The sequence below is a fragment of the Anomaloglossus baeobatrachus genome, chromosome 8, assembly GCF_048569485.1.
Source record: "Anomaloglossus baeobatrachus isolate aAnoBae1 chromosome 8, aAnoBae1.hap1, whole genome shotgun sequence".
Classification (NCBI taxonomy): domain Eukaryota; kingdom Metazoa; phylum Chordata; class Amphibia; order Anura; family Aromobatidae; genus Anomaloglossus; species Anomaloglossus baeobatrachus.
Window position 1 is genome coordinate 156,846,713 of NC_134360.1, and position 22,850 is coordinate 156,869,562.

General features: G+C 51.6%; 1 protein-coding gene across 1 annotated transcript in view; it reads left to right on the top strand.

The window, feature by feature from the left end:
* The window catches only part of KIF14 (kinesin family member 14), a 185,857-nt gene that overhangs the window by 71,936 nt on the left and 91,071 nt on the right, over positions 1-22,850 (top strand). Inside the window, exons 11-12 of the mRNA XM_075320953.1 lie at positions 9,317-9,489; positions 9,586-9,733. Of these exons, the coding sequence (XP_075177068.1) occupies positions 9,317-9,489; positions 9,586-9,733 (321 nt within the window). The remainder of the gene's footprint in view (positions 1-9,316; positions 9,490-9,585; positions 9,734-22,850) is intronic.

A 22,850-nucleotide genomic window follows, 5' to 3' on the forward strand; every position in this document is an offset into this window, starting at 1 on the left:
CCCACAGCAGGGGGTGGCACACGGACTCATCTTCCCGCTCTTTTAACGTTAAGCCCTGCCCCCCGTGGCTGCGATAAGCCCCGCCCCCCCAGGAAATCGTGCGAAGATCTTCATAGAGCTTAATCCTTCCTGAGGACAGGACCATCGGCTGATTCTGGTGAGGTGCTTGCTTCAATTGTAGCTCTGCTGAGCATTGCTCCCCCTCCTGGCATACTCCTATTAGGAACATGCAGAAATGTAAGGGCCCTAAGAGTACTAAGGCCCACATAGTCTATTATTCAGCCTGCACTGCCTGCCACGCTGAGCTACCACGTAAACACACCTCTTCTCTCTGTGAGTCCTGTGCCCCTATAGACCCCCAAGACTCCCCCTGCCACCACCGCCGCAACCGGCAGCCCAGAGCCTAGGGCCCCCAGCCCACCGGAATGGACACAGTTTCTGTCCCAATCCATGGAAAAACTGTCACAGAACCTGGTTCTGGCTATGCAATGTCGTCCTCCACACCCTTCTGGGTCCCTGGACGGAACGCAGCCTGAGGATACCCCTATGGATCCTTCTGAGGTAATCCGGGCACATGCTTCACCGGTTGCAGGGATCAGGAAAAGAGCACACAGCCGGTTGTCTCCAACGGGCTCTCCCTCGGGAGCACACAGGGCAGGCTCTCCCACACGCTCCACGGCTTCTGATGAGCTGGAGGAGGGAGAATGCTGTTTGTACCAGGAGGATTCCTTGGTTTCATCACCCCCAGATGATCAAACTGCAATAGACTCCCTTATAGCAGCAATCAACCAAACTCTGCATGTGGAGGATCCCCCATCCACTACCACTGACCATGCGGTCTCCTTTAAGAGGTCACGGAAACCCCAAAAGGTTTTCACTGATCACCCAGAGTTTCAGGATATCCTCACAAAGCAAAGGGAGAAGCCTGACAGGCGCTTCGGTAACCGAAAACTCATGGAGTCCCGGTACCCTTTTGCCTCACCTGCCCCTAAGGGCTGGGCCAATCCGCCCTCGGTCTCCCGCCTTACCACAAAGACGTTCCTGTCTTTACCCGATGGTTCTTCCATCAAGGACCCGACAGACAGGTGGAGCACCTCGCCCGCTCTGCTTTTGAGGCTGCGGGTTCCTCCCTCTCGCCCTCCTTTGCCTCTGTGTGGGTCGCAAAGGCGATCTCGGTCTGGGCAGAATCCCTTAACACTTCGCTTGAGGAATCCCAGTTCACTCATACCTTCACAGAGGTAACAGCTCAAATTGCCGCTGCGGCGGAGTACCTCATCCAGGCTTCCAGGGACGCTGCTACCTGCGCAGCGTTTGCCGCCTCAAATACCATAGCCATCCGTAGAGCTCTCTGGCTCCGACAATGGCGAGCGGACTCTGCCACCAAGAAGTCTCTCACGGGCCTTCCCTTTTTTTCCAGACCAATTGTTTGGCGAACGTCTGGACAAGCTCATTTCTGACGCCACGGGAGGAAAAAGTACCTCCCTCCCCCAGCTGAAGTCCAGGACGTCCTTCACCAGACGTCCACAGTCCTCGTTCCGCTCCTTTCGAAACTCATTTGGTTGGTCGACATCCCGTGCTGTCCCCGCCACCAGCCGCGGACTACGCAGGGACCGACCTTCTCCGCTCTCCCCGAAACCCACTTTGTCATGGCAGCCTAGACCAAAACAGTCCAGGACTAGGGAGACTCGGCCACGACGTTTTCCCCCCTCATGACTCCTTCGGCGCCCCGGAAGACACACTCATTGTAGGAGGTCGACTGCAGCTCCTTCAACACATCTGGGCTGCCGCCTCAGACGACAAATGGGTGCAAGACCTTGTGTCTTCCGATTACACATAGAATTTCGGACCCAACCCCTGAGTTGGTTCTTTCTCTCAAACCCCCCAAAGACTCGAAAACGACGCAAAGCTTTTTTCTCAGCAATCCACTCGCTCCAAACAGCAGGAGTGATAATACCTGTCCCAGACGACGAGAAGTTCGGGGGTTTTTATTCCAACCTCTTTGTGGTCCCCAAAAAGGATGCGTCCGTTCGACCCATCCTGGACCTCAAACACCTAAACAAACATGTGCACGTACGGAGATTCAGAATGGAGTCCCTAAGGTTCATTATTGCATCCATGGTCGAAGGGGAATTCCTCGCCTCCATAGACATCAAGGACGCGTACCTGCACATACCCATCGCCCCAGATCACCAAAAGTTCCTCCGCTTCGCAATTCAGGACTCCCACTTTCAATTCGTAGCTCTACCGTTCGGCCTTGCCACCGCACCAAGGGTCTTCACCAAAGTCATGGCGGCCGCCATGAGCGTCCTTCACGCCAGGGGAGTAGTCGTTCTCCCTTACTTGGACGACCTCCTCATCAAGGCTCCCTCCTTCCGCGACTGCTCAATCAGCGTACAGATCACTGTGGACACCCTATCCCGCTTAGGATGGCTAGTGAATCTGGACAAATCATCCCCGATCCCATCACGATCCATCACCTTCCTGGGCATGTCCCTGGACCCTCGTCGGGGCTTGGTCCTTCTCCCTCAGGACAAGGCGTTCGCTCTTCAACGAGCGGTACGCTGCCTTCTACGTCCTCCGTCTCGCTCCATTCGATTCAGCATGAAAGTGCTCGGCAGGATGGTGGCGGCTATGGAAGCAGTACCCTTTGCTCAACTGCACCTCTGCCCACTGCAGCTAGTCCTTCTAGCGGCCTGGGACAAGAGCCTCTTCTCCCTGGACCGACATCTTCACCTGACGCCTTCAGTCAGGTACGCACTCCGCTGGTGGCTTCGGTCATCATCCCTATCGAAGGGGAGATCTTTTCTCCCAGTGAACTGGCTGGTCCTGACCACGGACGCCAGCCTCCTAGGCTGGGGAGCAGTGTACCGGCACTACACTGCTCAAGGACGTTGGACGCCCCAGGAATCTTTCCTTCCCATCAACATCCTGGAACTCGCGATCTTCCTCGTGCTCAGAGCGTTCTGCCCTCTGCTAGCGGGTCGTCAGATTCGAGTCCAATCGGACAATGCGACAGCTGCAGCCTATATCAATCGGCAGGGGGGCACCCGCAGCAAAGCGGCTTATCTCGAGGCCCACAAGATCCTCAGCTGGGCCGAATTGACGGGATCAGTGATATCAGCGGTACACATCCCGGGGGTAGAGAACTGGGCAGCAGACTTTCTGAGTCGCCAAGGCCTGGCTGCCGGAGAATGGTCTCTCCACCCAGATGTGTTTCTACACATCTGCACTCGCTGGGGCACACCAGACGTGGACCTAATTGCCTCAAGGTTGAATGCAAAGGTACCCGCGTTCATAGCCAGGTCACGCGACCCGCAGTCCATCGGCGCCCTCCAGAGCCCTGAAGCTGACGGCATGGCCATTGAGACATGGGTATTAACAAGAGCGAGATTCTCCCCTGCGGTTATTGCCACCATGATCAGCGCCCGAAAGCCTGCTTCATCCCGCATTTACCACCGTACGTGGAAAATCTTCCTTTCATGGTGCAGGGAAACTAACATCCAGCCTATGCCTCTGGCCATCCCCAGAATTCTCGACTTTCTACAGTCTGGCTTGTAAGCGGGGTTGGCTCTCAGTTCCCTTAAAGGGCAGGTCTCAGCGCTCTCAATCTTCTACCAATGCCGCCTGGCTCAAAAACCGGAAGTCAAGACCTTCCTCCAGGGCGTTTCCCATCTAGTTCCCCCGTACAAACGGCCGCTGGAACCATGGGACCTCAACCTCGTTCTGGACGGTCTCCAGAGGTCTCCCTTTGAACCCCTCAAGGAATCCTCCCTTGCTCTTCTGTCCTGGAAGGTAACATTCTTAGTGGCAATTACGTCCATCAGACGGGTTTTGGAGCTGGCAGCACTCTCTTGCCGCAAGCCTTTTCTGATCTTTCACCAGGACAAGGTGGTTCTGCGTCCCCTTCCGGATTTCCTTCCAAAGGTTCTTACCCCGTTTCATAGGGTGGAAAGGTCTCTGCATTCGTTGGACCTCGTCAGAGCTCTCAGATATTGCAGGACAGCCCCCTTTAGGAAAATGGACTCTTTGTTCGTCATTCCTGAGGGGCCTAAGAAGGGACAGGCAGCTTCAAAGGCGACACTGGCTCGCTGGATTCGCTCTGCGATCCAGGAAGTCTACCGCTTGCAACTCAAGCCCATTCCTAGTGGGCTGCGGGCTCATTCCACGCGAGCAGTTGGAGCTTCGTGGGCCATTCGGCATCAGGCTTCAGTGGAACAGGTGTGTAAGGCTGCGACCTGTTCTAGCCTCCATACGTTTTCAAAGCAGTCCATACCCAGGTTTCAACTGAGGCAAATCTGGGTAGGAAAATTCTGCAAACTGCAGTAGAGCACCTCTCGCAGTAGGCGCTCCAGGCTGTCTGGGACTGGTTCCTAGTCCTTGGGTTGTGTTGTCTTCTTTTATGTTTCTCACCCATGGACTGCTTTAGGACGTCCCATGGTCCTGAGTCACCCAATGAGGCGTCAGAGAAAAACAGATTTTTGTGTACTCACCGTAAAATCGTTTTCTCTTAGCCATCATTGGGGGACACAGCACCCACCCTGTTGCCCTGTTGGGCCTTGGTTCTCTCAGTATCTTATTTGGTTATGACTCTTTTTTTTTTTTCTCATGTTCCTCTGTTGAGGTAAGTTTTTACTGTTTTATTTCTCCTACTGCTTGTGTACTAAAACTGAGCTTGCCTGGCCCGGCCAGGGGGTGTATACTGCAGAGGAGGAGCTATGCTTTTGCATCTACTTAGTGTCCTCCTATGGGGTGAGCAGAAAAATGCCCACAGGAAAATTGCCCACATGTATATTGCCCATAGGAAAGTTGCCCACACGGAAAGTTGCCCACACGGAAAATTGCCCACACGGAAAATTGCCCACATGGAAAATTGCCAATTGCAGCATCAGAAAGTTTCAGATCTATGATATTTGAGGTGCAAGGTGAGGATGTTCACATGATATGTGAAAAATGTCCACAGAAAATTGCCAACAGACATGAATGCCCACTAGGATTGGGGACCATGTAACTCAGGATGGGAACATATATACCAGGATGGAGACAACGTGGACCATACATACCAGGATGAGGACCTTATATACCAGCATTGGGTCATATACACCAGGATGAGGACATATTCACCAGGATTATGGGCATATATACCAGGACGGAGGACATTACTACATAATGAAAGGGGAGAGGAGGCAGTTCATAAGTCTTGATAGAAGTTAGAACACTACAAGGGCCCGTACATGTGAGAACATGTGTGAGTGGGGGGGGGGGGGTTGTCCAAATTTCACACTGGGGCTCATTGGACTCTAGTTGCGCCACTGCAAAAACATATCATACATTCCCAGCACGAACACAAGGTGGTAGAAGCGACAGAGTCTCACCTCTCTGCTGTGCCTTTGGGGCTTTCAGGACCAGCTATGGCTACTTTCACAATTGCGTTGTTTGGCATCCGTCACAATGACGCATATGACGGATGCGTTGTAAATAGTCTGATAATAAAGGCAACAGATTCCTGTGAAATAACACGTTGCGTTAGTTTTCTTTAGCTGAAAGAGAGAGAGCCCCCATCATCACCGCACACACACAGGCACTACCGCCCCCATCATCACTGCACACACACAGGCACTACCGCCCCCATCATCACCGCACACATGCAAGCACTACCGCCCCCATCACCGCGCACACCCCAGCACTACCGCCCCCATCATCATCACACACACGCAGGCACTACCGCCCCCATCACCGCGCACACCCCAGCACTACCGCCCCCATCATCATCACACACACGCAGGCACTACCGCCCCCATCATCACCGCACACGCAGGCACTACCGCCCCCATCATCACCGCACACACCCCGGCACTACCACCCCCATCATCACCGCCGCACACCCCGGCACTACCACCCCCATCATCACCGCCGCACACCCCGGCACTACCGCACCCATCATCACCGCACACACCGGCACTACCACCCCCATCATCACCTCACACACGCAGGTACTACCGCCCCCATCATTAATGCACACACCAGCACTACCTCAGTGACATCCCCGCTGACAGCGCGATTCACTTCAGTTGCTGTGTGGAGCTGACAGAGAGCGGTAATGGTCTGTGGCTGCTCCTGTCAGCTTCATGTAGCAGAGCTGATAGCGTCATGGGACCTCTGTGGATCACGTCGGATCTGGAGGGGTATTTGGGGATTTTAATAAAGTGGTGAAAAAAAGGTGTATTTTTGTCTTTTATTTCAAATAAAGGAGTTTTTTGGGTGTATATGTTTATTTACTTTCACTTACAGGTTAATCATGGGGGGTTTCTCATAGACGCCTGCCATGATTAACCTAGGACTTAGTGGCAGCTATGGGCTGCAATTAACTCCTAATTACCCCGATTTCCACCGCACCAGGGCAATTTGGGATGAGCCGGGTAGAGTCCAACGGAATCCGCCAAGGTAAGTTGTTTTAACGACACCAAAAACGCTACATGCTGCGTTCCCTCCTCCCGGTGCTCAGTCAAAATAACGACTCAGTGTCGGCCAGCGGATGAAACACAGACACTGCGTCACAGTGCGTTGTCAATATAAGTCTATGGAGAATAGCGCAGTCCGTTAACGGACTGCGCTATTTTCCATAGTGGCGGATTGCGATGAACGCAAGTGTGAAAGTACCCTATCTCTGCCAGCAGCACCCTGCTTTTGGTGGGCTCCCCTGAGATGATAATGTATTAGATGTGACCTGCAGTCACATGTAACTCAACAGATAATACAGTGATACTTTTGTGAGTACAGATAGTAGTGATTGCTCCTCTTGATCACACTGCTGCTGGTTCTGCATGTGCTGCTGTTTTGGGCTGGTGGAAGGAGTAAGGCAGAATCAGTGAGATTAGAGCAGACTATCTATCTATTGCTGATAATGACAGACTGCAACAAACCACAGATTTTCAGCATTTTTGCAGTTTTGCACTAGGTCAACTGTAAATCACAAGTTGATGACCTATTATGTGAACATCCTCACCTTGCACCTCAAATATCATAGATCTGAAACTTTGTGATGCTGCAATTGGCGATTTTCTGTGTGGGCAATTTTCCGTGTGGGCAATTTTCCGTGTGGGCAATTTTCCGTGTGGGCAATTTTCCTGTGGGCATTTTTCAGGGAACCCTCCTATGGATAGGCAGCATAACACCCATGGTCCTGTGTCACCCAATGATGGCTAAGAGAAAACTATTTTACGGTGAGTACACAAAAATCCGTTTTTTTTTATCTTTTATGTTTGAAGCCTGAAATGTGGGAAAAGGTTGAAAAATTCAAAGAGGCCGAATACTTTCGCAAGGCACTGTAATTGTAGTAATACTGGACTTGTGAGTGTAATGAGCGGCTATTGCCCTCCTCAATCAGTGATTTTTACCTGTCCCTCTAAAAGGACCTTTTCTCTTTGACCCTTATTTTGTGCCTATAGCGTGGGGTAACACAACTTCATTATGTTTAGCATGTTACCATGGATTCACATAAGTCTCATAAGAGCTATAACAAAATAGGATGTTTTTTAGGGAAACTAGTTAATTTTTCATTTTAGATCAATAATATAATTGCAGATCACTAAGGGACCTTGAATGCTTTACACTAGGTTTACATTTTCTCTCTGAGGCTTTGTCAAGATATCCGTTAGAAAAATGTCTTATCGCATATGCAAATATACACTTTAAAGGGGCTTTCCACTACTTTTCACCCCCTTGCCATATATCATAGTTCTTCTAAACAATACCTTTTGTAATATACTTGTATTGGATGTATAGCTTCTATGAGCGCAAGTCAGCAGGGATCACATATTACTGGATTGTTATGCAGAGTCTTCTTATACTCTGTGACGACCGATATTTCCTTTTCTGGCACAGAAATCAGACAAAATGAATGGATGTTGTGTCTGGATTCCTGATGGTGGGTGTGAATGGTTTTTGAAGGAATCACAATTGTGCCTCATGCAAGCTGAGCTGACGGTTTCATTCAGCAGTAACAGCAGAGGCCGACACCTAGTGAAGTGCTGCCATCTGCATTTCAGGAGAAAAGGGTTTCCGTAATCCTATCACCGATGTGAACAGCTGAAAAATGCTAAAATTTGCATAACAAACACAGTGACAGGACTGTACTGGCTATTGCCAGATAGGCTGGTACCTACCCTGGGCTGCTCTGACACTTGTCTCCCAATATCTTCAGCAGCACAGGATGGAGAAGGGAGAAGGCGAGCCAAGTGCTGGCAAACAGGCTGCAGCAATGCGTTATGGAACTTGTAGTAGTAACAGAGCAGAATAAGCCTGGGGAGGGGAAGAGATCAATGTAAACATCAGAGCTGCAGCTGGCAGACACCAAGTGATGCGACCTGCATAATAAAAGGTTTAGATTACTATAATAAGAGTATGGATGCATTTAGTGGCACATAATAGCACAATTGATGTTTAAAAAATGAAATGAGTCAGGTTAGTGGATAACTTCTTTAACACCCTTGATGAAACGAAGCTGTGTTTTTTTTTTTTTTTTTTGTTTTTTTTTTGTCTGTGATACAAGCAAATTGAAACCATGAGATGTTTTAAATAATTAGTACTGTAAGTTGTAGTGGTAGTCTGTAGTGATTTTGTTATTATATGGCCCTGTTCACACTGCGTTTCTGCACTGCATTTAGTGGTTCTGCCTAAATCTCCTTTAAGACGAGATCCGGATGAACTCCCAACGGGGCCAGTGTATATACATTCCCTTTTGTATGTTTTTCTGAAAGTTTTCATGTTTTCAAATGGCACTGAAATGTATAAGATGATTTTTCTGGGCCTTTCCGAAAAGATGAACACTTTCAGAAGAAAATACAAATAGAATTAATCTGAACTCGATTTCTTTGGCTGGAGTCACACTTGTGAGTGTCTCGCGTGTAACTCGTGCGAGTCTCTCATTTCATCACCCGGCACGGCCGCACACTCTCTGGACAGGAGCGAGTCAGTTGCATGTATCTCTATGCAGCTGAGATGCTCCTGTGATGCAATGAGAGACTCGCGCGAGTTACACGTGAGACACTCACAAGTGTGACTCCGGCCTTAGCAGCGTTTCGCCCCGTCAGGGGTTCATCTGAGTCCCATCAATAGGAGGAATCAGGTGAAACCTCTGAACGATCTTCAGAAACGCAGTGTGAACAGGGCTCGAGAGCTGGTGTCAGACATGTGATCTGATAGAAAAATTAAGGAGTAGACTAAAAGGAAAAGGCAATGATGATAGCTCTGACCGGCATCTGTATGAGGCGCAGCTTAGATTTATCTTTTCTCTCTCTGCGCTTCTATTTCCACAAAGGTTGTTAAAAGAAAGTCTAGGGGGCAATTCAAAAACGGCCATGATTGCTACCATCAGCCCCGCCATCAGTAATGTGGAGGAGACCCTCAGCACGCTGAGATATGCAAGACAAGCCCGGCTTATCATAAACGTGGCCAAGGTGAACGAAGACGTGAACGCAAAGCTGATCCGAGGTGAGTGCTATAGGTTACCTCTGAGTCCTGTCACATAAGATGCCGCACATCCGAGGCTGCAATTACACACAGTAATATCCATATTTTATCCTGTAGAACTGAAATCTGAGATTGAGAAATTAAAAGCATCTCAGCTCTCCGCCAGGAATAAAGACTCTGAGAAGTATCGTCGGTGCCACCATGAGATTGCATCTCTCAAGCTTAAGCTTAGCCAACAGGAGAAGGAGATGTCCGAACTGCACAGGTAACTGAGGCCTGAAGTCTAATCTATATTGTCTGGACATGTCGTAGGGTCCTTATCTCTGTTGTAGTTGGTTGTGAACTGGGGGAAGATCTCTTGGTGATGCTTTTGGGGTCTGTGTACAGCCTTGTGTGATGGATCCCAGTGACGCCCTACAGATCTTAGAACTTTCTAATTGGTCCATCAAGGTCATCTTGATGCCATTAATACAGTGTTATTGAAGTCACATCTATGGAATTGCTAAGGTAGACTAAATGTAAATAGAACAATAAGTAGTCACTAGCCCTGCAATATATTGGCTTGAAATGAGCATTTCTGGCAAATCGCAACAAGTGGCTGCTAGAACTAAGACTGAATTTCTTTGTCGCTCCATTGGGAGACCCAGATAATTGGGTGTATAGCTATGCCTCCGGAGGCCACACAAAGTATTACACTAAAAGTGTAACGCCCCTCCCCTTCTGCCTATACACCCCCCGTGCTCACTGGCTCCTCAGTTTTTATGCTTTGTGCGAAGGAGGCAGACATCCACGCATAAGCTCCACAACTTAGTCAGCAGCAGCTGCTGTCTAGGTCGGATGGAAGAAAAGAGGGCCCATAACAGGGCCCCCAGCATGCTCCCTTCTCACCCCACTTTGTCGGCGGTGCTGTTAAGGTTGAGGTACCCATTGCGGGTACACAGGCAGGAGCCACATGCTGTTTTCCTTCCCCATCCCTTAATGGGCTCTGGGTGAAGTGGGGTCCAGATCGGTCTCCAGGCACTGGGACCGTGCTCCCTCCGCAGCCTCTGGGAATCTGCAGGATAGGAGCTGGGTATCGTCAGGGACAAGGCCCTGCTACTATGAGGTACTCTGTGTCCCCGTGGGGACCGCGCATGGAGCGCTGGTGCCATACACATTACAGCACTGCTGGGTGTGTTAGTGCGCCGGGGACTGCCGCGCATGGAGCGCTTGTGCCATACACATTGCAGCACTGCTGGGTGTGTTAGTGCGCCGGGGACTACCGCGCATGGAGCGCTTGTGCCATACACATTGCAGCACTGCTGGGTGTGTTAGTGCGCCGGGGACTACCGCGCGACCGCGCTCATTGCCGGCCGCGCTTATCACTTTAGTCCCCGGCTTCTGCGGCCTAGTGTCGTATATTCCCGCCCACAGGCCTGCCAGTCAGGGGAAGGGCGGGACGCTGCTCAGATCGTCAGAGCTGAGGGCTGGAGCATACATTAGTATCCTCCTCCCTCCTCACTCAGTACACTGGGGCACTGGATTCCCGCACTTTTCTTGGGCACGCCCACGGTTCCCTCCTCCCCACAGAACGCCGGCAGCCATTCCTGCCAGCGATTCAGACGCTGGAGAGGAGAGACAACACAGGGAGTCCCAGGCAGGGAATCTGGTGATCACACAACCGCTCTGAGCGGTCGGTAAGCAGCACCTGTGGTGCTGGCCCCACTGAGTACCGAAGTATATATATATATATATATATATGTATGTATATGTATATGTATATGTGTATATATATATAATATAGGTATACATTTGCACTGTGCGGTCGCTCTATTGTTTTTTTTGGCTATATACCCTCCTGTTGTTCTCAGAGGAGACAACATGTCATCAAAAGGCAAGGGTGCCAAAGCACAGGAGTATTTTGCAACCTGTACCTCATGTAAAGCTGTACGACCGGCAGGTTCCACTGACCCTCATTGTGTGCAATGCTCGGCCCCTGTGGCACTTGCTCAGCCGGAGCTGGTGGCCCAGGTGGAACCACCTGCTACCACTGTCCAGGTGACAGGGACGGAGTTTGCAGCCTTTGCTGACAAACTGTCTGAGAATATGGACAAATGGTCTGCTAAAATACTGGAAGCATTGCAGTTCAGACCGGTGATCCAGGCCCCGGGCACTGTCCAATCCTTGACCCCTGGTCCCCCTCAATTGGAACAGCAATGTGCCCCTGGGGTAACCCATAGGTCCCAGGGTGAGGTCTCTGACACGGACCGCAGTCCCAGGCCGCCCAAGCGGGGTCGCTGGGAAATTCCCTCCACTTCATCACACTGTTCAGGGTCCCAGCAGGGGGACTCTCTGGAGGATGAAGCGGAGGTATCAGATCAGGATTCTGATCCTGAAGCCGCTCTCAACCTAGATACACCTGAAGGTGACGCAGTAGTGAATGATCTTATAGCGACCATCAATCAGGTGTTGGATATTTCTCCCCCAGCTCCTCCAATTGAGGAGTCTGCTTCTCAGGAGAAATTCCGTTTCAGGTTTCCCAAGCGTACATTAAATATGTTTCTGGATCACTCTGACTTCAGAGAGGCAATTTAGAAAAATCGAGACTGTCCAGACAAGCGTTTTTCCAAGCGCCTTAAGGACACACGTTATCCCTTCCCCCCCGAGGTTGTCAAGGGCTGGACTCAGTGTCCTAAGGTGGATCCTCCAATCTCCGGACTGGCGGCTAGATCCATAGTTGCAGTGGAAGATGGGGCTTCACTCAAAGATGCCACTGACAGACAGATGGAACTATGGTTGAAATCCATCTATGAAGCTATCGGCGCGTCTTTTGCTCCAGCATTCGCAGCCGTATGGGCACTCCAAGCTATCTCAGCTTGTCAGGCGCAGATCCATGCACTAACACGTACATCTGCCCCGCAAGTGGTGTCCTTAACCACTCAGGCGTCGGCGTTTGCGTCCTACGCCATTAATGCTATCCTTGACTCGGTGAGCCGTACGGCGGTGGCATCCGCCAATTCGGTGGTACTCCGCAGGGCCATGTGGCTACGTGAATGGAAGGAAGACTCTGCTTCCAAGAAGTTTTTAACCGGTTTGCCATTGTCTGGCGACCGCTTGTTTGGTGAGAGATTGGATGAAATCATTAAACAATCCAAGGGAAAGGATTCATCCTTACCCCAGTCCAAACCAAACAGACCTCAACCACGGAAGGTACAATCGAGGTTTCGGACCGCGGGCAGGTCTCAATTCTCCTCGTCCAAAAGGCCTCAGAAAGATCAGAGGAACTCCGATGCATGGCGGTCTAAGTCACGTCCTAAAAAGACCGCCGGAGGAACCGCTCCCAAAGCGGCCTCCTCATGACTTTCGGCCTCCTCAAACCGCATCCTCGGTCGGTGGCAGGCTCTCCCGCTTTTGCGACACCTGGCTGCCACAAGTAAAAGACCGATGGGTGAGAGACATTCTATCTCAAGGTTACAGGATAGAGTTCAGCTCTCGTCCTCCGTCCCGATTCTTCAGAACATCTCCGCCCCCCGACAGAGCCGAGGCTCTTCTGCAGGCGGTGGGCACTCTGAAGGCGGAAGGAGTGGTGATCCCTGTTCCTCTTCAGCAACGGGGTCACGGTTTTTACTCCAACTTGTTCGTGGTGCCAAAAAAGGACGGATCCTTCCGTCCCGTTCTGGACCTAAAACTGCTCAACAAGCATGTGAAAACCAGGCGGTTCCGGATGGAATCGCTCCGCTCCGTCATCGCCTCAATGTCCCAAGGAGATTTCCTGGCATCAATAGACATCAAAGATGCTTATCTCCACGTACCGATTGCACCAGAGCATCAGCGCTTCCTGCGTTTCGCCATAGGGGACGAACACCTTCAGTTCGTGGCACTGCCTTTTGGCCTGGCGACAGCCCCACGGGTCTTCACCAAGGTCATGGCAACAGTGGTGGCAATCCTACACTCTCAGGGACACTCGGTGATCCCTTACTTAGACGATCTGCTTGTCAAGGCGCCCTCTCAAGGGGCATGCCAACACAGCCTGAACATTGCTCTGGAAACTCTCCAGAGTTTCGGGTGGATCATCAATTTCCCAAAGTCAAATCTGACACCGGCCCAATCACTGACATATCTTGGCATGGAGTTTCATACTCTCTCAGCGATAGTGAAGCTTCCGCTGAACAAACAGCGTTCACTACAGACAGGGGTGCAATCTCTCCTTCAAGGTCAGTCACACCCCCTGAGACGCCTCATGCACTTCCTAGGGAAGATGGTGGCAGCAATGGAGGCAGTTCCTTTTGCGCAGTTTCATCTGCGCCCACTTCAATGGGACATTCTTCGCAAATGGGACAGGAAGTCGACGTCCCTCGACAGGAACGTCTCCCTTTCTCGGGCAGCCAAAGCTTCCCTTCAGTGGTGGCTTTTCCCCACTTCTCTGTCGAAGGGGAAATCCTTCCTGCCCCCATCCTGGGCGGTGGTCACGACGGACGCGAGCCTGTCAGGGTGGGGAGCGGTCTTTCTCCACCACAGGGCTCAGGGTACTTGGACTCAGCCAGAGTCCTCCCTTCAGATCAATGTTCTGGAGATAAGGGCAGTGTATCTTGCCCTAAAGGCGTTCCAGCAGTGGCTGGAAGGCAAACAGATCCGAATTCAGTCGGACAACTCCACAGCGGTGGCATACATCAACCACCAAGGCGGGACACGCAGTCGGCAAGCCTCCCAGGAAGTCCGGCGGATTCTGCTGTGGGTGGAAGCCACAGCCTCCACCATATCCGCAGTCCACATCCCGGGCGTAGAAAACTGGGAAGCAGACTTTCTCAGTCGCCAGGGCATGGACGCAGGGGAATGGTCCCTTCACCCGGACGTGTTTCAGGAGATCTGTTGCCCAGAGTGTTCCTCAAGATCGGGTCCGACTGCCGCCGTGCCATCCTCGTCGCTCCAGACTGGCCGAGGAGGTCGTGGTACCCGGATCTGTGGCATCTCACGGTCGGCCAACCGTGGGCACTACCAGACCGACCAGACTTGCTGTCTCAAGGGCCGTTTTTCCATCTGAATTCTGCGGCCCTCAACCTGACTGTGTGGCCATTGAGTCCTGGATCCTAGCGTCTTCAGGATTATCTCAAGAGGTCATTGCCACTATGAGACAGGCTAGGAAACCAACGTCCGCCAAGATCTACCACAGGACGTGGAAAATATTCCTGTCGTGGTGCTCTGCTCAGGGTTTTTCTCCCTGGCCATTTACCTTGCCCACTTTTCTGTCCTTCCTTCAATCCGGATTGGAAAAGGGTTTGTCGCTCGGCTCCCTTAAGGGACAAGTCTCTGCGCTCTCTGTGTTTTTTCAGAAGCGCCTAGCCAGACTTCCACAGGTACGCACGTTCCTGCAGGGGGTTTGTCACATCGTCCCTCCTTACAAGCGTCCGTTAGAACCCTGGGATCTGAACAGGGTGCTGCTGGTTCTTCAGAAACCACCATTCGAGCCAATGAGGGATATCTCTCTCTCACGCCTTTCGCAGAAAGTGGTTTTCCTAGTAGCGGTCACTTCACTTCGGAGAGTGTCTGAGCTAGCAGCGTTGTCGTGCAAAGCCCCTTTCCTGGTGTTTCACCAGGACAAGGTGGTTCTGCGTCCGGTTCCGGAATTTCTCCCTAAGGTGGTATCCCCTTTTCATCTCAATCAGGATATCTCCTTACCCTCTTTTTGTCCTCATCCAGTTCACCAATGTGAAAAGGATTTGCACTTGTTAGATCTGGTGAGAGCACTCAGATTCTACATTTCTCGTACGGCGCCCCTGCGCCGCTCGGATGCACTCTTTGTCCTTGTCGCTGGCCAGCGTAAAGGGACACAAGCTTCCAAATCAACCCTGGCTCGGTGGATCAAGGAACCAATTCTCGAAGCTTATCGTTCCTCGGGGCTTCCGGTTCCCTCAGGGCTGAAGGCCCATTCTACCAGGGCCGTGGGAGCGTCCTGGGCCTTGCGGCACCAGGCTACGGCTCAGCAGGTGTGTCAGGCAGCTACCTGGTCGAGCCTGCACACTTTCACGAAACACTATCAGGTGCATACCTATGCTTCGGCAGATGCCAGCCTAGGTAGGCGAGTCCTTCAGGCGGCGGTTGCCCACCTGTAGGACGGAGCCGTTTACGGCTCTATTATGAGGTATTATTTACCCACCCAGGGACTGCTTTTGGACGTCCCAATTGTCTGGGTCTCCCAATGGAGCGACAAAGAAGAAGGGAATTTTGTTTACTTACCGTAAATTCCTTTTCTTCTAGCTCCAATTGGGAGACCCAGCACCCGCCCCTGTTTTTTGTGTGCACATGTTGTTCATGTTGAGTGGTTTCAGTTCTCCGATATTCCTTCGGATTGAATTTCCTTTAAACCAATTTATAATTTTTTCCTCCTTCTTGCTTTTGCACCAAAACTGAGGAGCCCGTGAGCACGGGGGGTGTATAGGCAGAAGGGGAGGGGCGTTACACTTTTAGTGTAATACTTTGTGTGGCCTCCGGAGGCATAGCTATACACCCAATTGTCTGGGTCTCCCAATTGGAGCTAGAAGAAAAGGAATTTACGGTAAGTAAACAAAATTGCCTTCTTTCCAGGCTAGCAATTGAGTCAGCCATATGTCTACCAGTAAAGCAAATCTGTGACCAGATTTCACAATACAAACTGCACACATCACTAAATAGAGCTTAGACCTGATAAGACCTGTATGTTTACTTTGAAAATCCAAGTCAAAATGGCTGTATAATCCTTTCTGAAAGTTTTATTCATCCATCTAGTTTGCTTGACAGCTGCAGCTTGTATTGAGCAGTGTGAAATCTGAGCAGCAGCAGGGAGGAGTGACACTAAGGAGCTGACAATCAGGTTGTGCGGGCGGAGATGGAATATACTTCGATTAATGAGCTTTTACATTCTATTGCTGGACTCCTGAAATACTCCTCTTATTATCAGGAGTGTATAGCCATTCTGACATGGATTTTTAAATACACCAGCCTCAATTGGTCCAAGACCTCTGTTTAATAATGTTTGCAAGTGATAATGTGAAATCTGGTGACAGAGTCATCAGGTTTTTGCTATGTACTCTGAGAACAGCATGATGTAGAGGCAGAGCCTCTGATTCCAGTGATGTCACAGTTATTTTGTGCAATTTTTTTTTTTTTTTATAAAATCCTTGTTTTCTCTTCAGAAGACATAGCAGTAGTGTGAACACTGGGCTGTGTATATCCCTGCCTACACAACTCATTGGCAGCTTGTAGTTTACACAGGAAGCTGGCAATCAGTAACAGGTTGCAGATACTACTGCATTGGTAATACTTGGGAGTGATTACCTCCTGCTGATGAAACACTGATTTGTATTGAAAATGGAGCAAGCTGCTGAGCAAGTGACACATCCCTGAAATCTGGGTCTCTGCCCCTACATTATTTTACTATCAAGTTAAATACCAAAACCCTGCTGACATATTGCCTTTAAGTGACTAACCCTTCCCTATGTTTTTTTTCCAGAGACCTAAAAGGGTTGTCTAGTGAAAACAAGTTGTTAATGTCGCTTGCAGCTAAAATTTTTGTTTTTAAAATGCCAGTATAATCTTTTTAATCCAGGCCCAAACTCCAAGATAAGTTTGGGATTTGATACCAAAATTAATCCAGCCTAACCTGCAATTATTTAGATTCCAGACCTAAGGGTACCGTCTCACTAAACGACGTACCAGCAATTCCGACCACGATATGACCTGGTGAGGATTGCTGGTGTATCGCTACATGGTCGCTGGTGAGCTGTCAATCAGGCAGATCTCACCAGCGACCAGTGACCGGCCACCAGCCAGCAGCGACTTCTGGAAACGATGCTGCGCTTGGTAACCAAGGTAAATATCGGGTAACTAAGCCAAATGCTTTGCTTGGTTACCCGATATTTACCCTGGTTACCAGCACACACTGCTTAGCGCTGGCTCCCTGCACTCGTAGTCAGGGTACACATCGGGTTACTAAGCAAAGCATAGTTACCCGATGTGTACTCTGGCTACAAGTGCAGGGAGCCGGCACTGGCAGCCTGAGAGCGGCGTACGCTAGTAACCAAGGAAAATATCGGGTAACCAAGCAAAGCGCTTCGCTTGGTTACCTGATGTGTACCTTGGTTACCTGCGTCCGCAGCTGTCAGAAGCCGGCTCCCTGCACATTCAGATCGTTGCTCTCTCGCTGTCAAACACAGCGATGTGTGCTTCACAGCAGGAGAGCAACGACCAAAAAATGAACCAGCACTGTGTGTAACGAGCAGCAATTTCACAGCAGGGGCCAGGTCGCTGCTTAGTGTCACACACAGCGAGATTGCTAATGAGGTCACTGGTGCGTCACAAAAACTGTGACTCAGCAACGATCTCGCTATGTGAGAAGTACCCCTTAGAGCAGGGGTGGGGAACCTTTTTAATGCCGAGGGCCATTTGGAATTTTCTACCAACCTTCGGGGGCCGCACAAAACTATCAACTTAAAATTACCCTGCTATACTTAGTCAAACAATTAACTCATCGTGGCGGCTGAAGCTTCTTGTTTTTGGTGCGGCTATATTATTCAATATTGATCTTACTGCTTCTCACAACTGTTTTTCCACGTTTGTGTCAGCTGGGACTGCTGTAAATACATCACAGGAGATGCTGAGGGCATATACATCACAGGAGATGCTGAGGGCATATACATCACAGGAGATGCTGAGGGCATATACATCACAGGAGATGCTGAGGGCATATACATCACTGGGGAGGGCTGGAAGGAATATACATTGCTGGGAGAACTAGACATCACTGGGGAGGGCTGGGAGGACTAGACATCACTGGGGAGGGCTGGGAGGACTAGACATCACTGGGGAGGGCTGGGAGGACTAGACATCACTGGGGAGGGCTGGGAGGACTAGACATCACTGGGGAGGGCTGGGAGGACTAGACATCACTGGGGAGGGCTGGGAGGACTAGACATCACTGGGGAGGGCTGGGAGGACTAGACATCACTGGGGAGGGCTGGGAGGACTAGACATCACTGGGGAGGGCTGGGAGGACTAGACATCACTGGGGAGGGCTGGGAGGACTAGACATCACTGGGGAGGGCTGGGAGGACTAGACATCACTGGGGAGGGCTGGGAGGACTAGACATCACTGGGGAGGGCTGGGAGGACTAGACATCACTGGGGAGGGCTGGGAGGACTAGACATCACTGGGGAGGGCTGGGAGGACTAGACATCACTGGGGAGGGCTGGGAGGACTAGACATCACTGGGGAGGGCTGGGAGGACTAGACATCACTGGGGAGGGCTGGGAGGACTGGACATCACTGGGGAGGGCTGGGAGGACTAGACATCACTGGGGAGGGCTGGGAGGACTAGACATCACTGGGGAGGGCTGGGAGGACTAGACATCACTGGGGAGGGGTGGGAGGACTAGACATCACTGGGGAGGGGTGGGAGGACTAGACATCACTGGGGAGGGCTGGGAGGACTAGACATCACTGGGGAGGGGTGGGAGGACTAGACATCACTGGGGAGGGCTGGGAGGACTAGACATCACTGGGGAGGGCTGGGAGGACTAGACATCACTGGGGAGGGCTGGGAGGACTAGACATCACTGGGGAGGGCTGGGAGGACTAGACATCACTGGGCAGGGCTGGGAGGACTAGACATCACTGGGGAGGGCTGGGAGGACTAGACATCACTGGGGAGGGCTGGGAGGACTAGACATCACTGGGGAGGGGTGGGAGGACTAGACATCACTGGGGAGGGGTGGGAGGACTAGACATCACTGGGGAGGGCTGGGAGGACTAGACATCACTGGGGAGGGCTGGGAGGACTAGACATCACTGGGGAGGGCTGGGAGGACTAGACATCACTGGGGAGGGCTGGGAGGACTAGACATCACTAGGGAGGATTATATATCACTTGGGAGGGCTGGGAGAAATTTAAGGACATTGCTAGGGGTTCTGACATACCAGGGGGGCACAGGCAGCAGTGTGAAGGCCGCAGGGGCATAGGCAGCAGTGTGGAGGCCACAGGGGCACAGGCTGCCGTGGGGAGGCCACAGGGGCACAGGCTGCCGTGGGGAGGCCACAGGGGCACAGGCTGCCGTGGGGAGGCCACAGGGGCACAGGCTGCCGTGGGGGAGAGTGAGGAGCACAGGCTGCCGTGGGGGAGAGTGAGGAGCACAGGCTGCCGTGGGGGAGAGTGAGGAGCACAGGCTGCCGTGGGGGAGAGTGAGGAGCACAGGCTGCCGTGGGGGAGAGTGAGGAGCACAGGCTGCCGTGGGGGAGAGTGAGGAGCACAGGCTGCCGTGGGGGAGAGTGAGGAGCACAGGCTGCCGTGGGGGAGAGTGAGGAGCACAGGCTGCCGTGGGAATGCACGAGGAGGATGGGACGCTGCACGGAGCACAGGCTGCAGTGGGGATGTGCAGGGGCACACACAGGCATGGGAGCACAAACACACCTGTCGGACGCTGAGGTAGTAGCTTCTCTTCTGTGGAAAAAGAGCGAGTTGAGCGCTAACTCCACCCACAAAGTACGTCCTCACGCTAGCATGAGGACGTAAGCCATACAGGGTTTAAAGGGCCAGCAGCAAGCAAGACGCTGCTGCCTCCCGAGCTCTGTGGACTGTGCAATGTGCCCGGGGGCCGCAGAAAAGGTCATGGCGGGCCGCATACGGCCCGCGGGCCGGAGGTTCCCCACCCCTGCCTTAGAGCTCTAATCCCATTCCTACTGAAACGGAATACCACGTTCCAAATAATTATGGAAATCCTATTGTTCTGTGATTTTCGTAAATGGTTGATGCAAATGAGTCAGGATAATATTCAAATCATCAACCATTAGCGTATAAATCAAACCTTATTGGACAAACCTCCCAGTAATAAGTCTTTTTCAAAACTAAAACAAACCCTCAAAATGCAGTTTTATTATCATACACAACATTTTCCAAACATTTTATAAGTTATGATGAACAGAAAATGGTAATTCAGCATTAAGAGGTCACATTTATTGAAAGCAAAAGCTTTTCTGAACATTAAATATTTTAACAGACTAAGGCCCCTTTCACACGTCAGTGATTCTGGTACGTTTGTGCTTTTTTTTAAACGTACCAGAATCACTGACATACGCAGACCCATTATAATGAATGGGTCTGCTCACACGTCAGTGATTTTTCACTGCACGTGTCTCCGTGCGGCGTACCCGCGTGTGCGTGATTGCCGCACGGAGACATGTCCATTTTCTTTATCGTTCCTTTGGGAGACCCAGACCATGGGTGTTTAGCTTCTGCCTCCGGAGGACACACAAAGTACTACACTTAAAAGTGTAGCTCCTCCCTCTGAGCTTATACACCCCCTGGTAGCCAGTCCTAGCCAGTTTTATTGCTTTGTGTCAGGAGGCATACATCCACACATGCATTCTCATCTGATTTGTTTGACTTTTGGAAAGAGTTTGAAGAAAAGCGGGTCCATGTCTGGACTCCCAGCATGTCCCTTCTCACCCCACTGTGTCGGCGGTGTTGTTAAGGTTGATTTACAAGGCTGCAGCCTTACATGCCGCGCTCCTTCACCATCCCTTCTGGGCTCTGGCTTGAAGTGGGAGCCAGCACGGTCTCCATGCCTGGCAGGAGTCCGGTCTCCATCCACAGCCCCTTGAGGATTCTGTTGGACCGGAGCACTCATCCCCAGGGACATGGCCCTGCGTCTCAGCAGCTAAGTACCTGAGACGTTTATGTTGGGGGTCCCGGTTCTTTATTGTAAGGGGAGAGTATGCTGTATGTGATTGTTTTAACTTTTCCGGCGGGTTCTCTAGCTTTTGCCTGAGAACCACGCCGATGGTGCCTGCTTGTCGGCCTCGCCGCTTAAAGGGAACCTGTCATCAGAAATTTCGCCCAAAAGCTAAAAGATTCCCCCTCTGCAGCTCTTGGGCTGCATTCTAGGAAGATCCCTGTTATTATTGTGCCCCATGTGAGACCAAAATAAAGCCTTTATAAAGTTCTACCTTTTTGTATGCAGCTTCTGTAAATCCGTCCCGGGGGCGGGCTCTCTGCCGTCCGTTATTCTGCCCCCTGGTCCTGTATGCCGCCCCCATCGCTCCTTTCCATATCTGATGCACCGCCCACTGCTCCAGCCATCCCCGCGCATGCCCAGTGCCAGTCTCACAGGACTGAGCAGTTTGACCGCTGGTGACGTGTGTGCAGGCAAGTGATTATGGACGGGACTGTGACTGTTATCAGCAAGTACCCGGCCATAATCTCTTGAGCGCGCAAACCTCTCCAGCGGTCAGACACACTGTGCTCAGGGTAGTGCTAGACTGTATGGGCTGCTTCCAGGGATGACGTCCCTTTGTCATGTGATAGGGGCGTGTTCAAAATACTATCACATGACAAAGGGACGTCATCCCTGAAAGCAGCCCATACAGTCTAGCACTACCCTGAGCACAGTGTGTCTGACCGCTGGAGAGGTTTGCGCGCTCAAGAGATTATGGCCGGGTACTTGCTGATAACAGTCACAGTCCCGTCCATAATCACTTGCCTGCGCACACGTCACCAGCGGTCACACTGCTCAGTCCTGTGAGACTGGCACTGGGCATGCGCGGGGATGGCTGGAGCAGTGGGCGGTGCATCAGCTATGGAAAGGAGCGATGGGGGCGGCATACAGGACCAGGAGGCAGAATAACGGACGGCAGAGAGCCCGCCCCCGGGACGAATTTACAGAAGCTGCATACAAAAAGGTAGAACTTTATAAAGGCTTTATTTTGGTCTCACATGGGGCACAATAATAACAGGGATCTTCCTAGAATGCAGCCCAGGAGCTGCAGAGGGGGAATCTTTTAGCTTTTGGGCGAAATTTCTGATGACAGGTTCCCTTTAAATTTAGGCCCTGGCTTCGCCGGAGGCCTAGTTTCATTTTCCTGCCCTCGCATGTCACTCATGCAGAGGGACAGGTTCGGCTCCTCCCGGCGGCCGTTCTACACTGAAGAGGGACACTCCCCACTGCTGGGGCGTCCCTCCTTCCCTGCAGGTCTCTATAGCCCTCCAGTTCCTGCTCTTTTATAGGAACGCCCTCTTCTCAGGCAGAGTTCACTCTGCTCTGGGACATCCTGCATTCTGCATCTCTGCTGAGGTGCTGCGACTGGGGGACCGGGCTTCGGGATCTGGAGGGCACACAACACCGCGCTCAGCGGTCTGGTAAGCCACAGCCGGTCTCCGGTTGTGGACCTCTGTATATTCTCCCTGGGGTTCATTCTCTGCAAAGCCCCCACTCCAGCAGCATGTCTCACACAAGGAGCAAGGCTCCAAAGCTTTATTCTGCATGCACTGCATGTAAGCTCCTGCTGCCTGAGCCGAGCACCTATCCACATTGTGATGTCTGCTCTAACTTGGCGGTGCCACAGCCTGGAGTCTCACCCCCAGTGGTCTCTCAGGCTG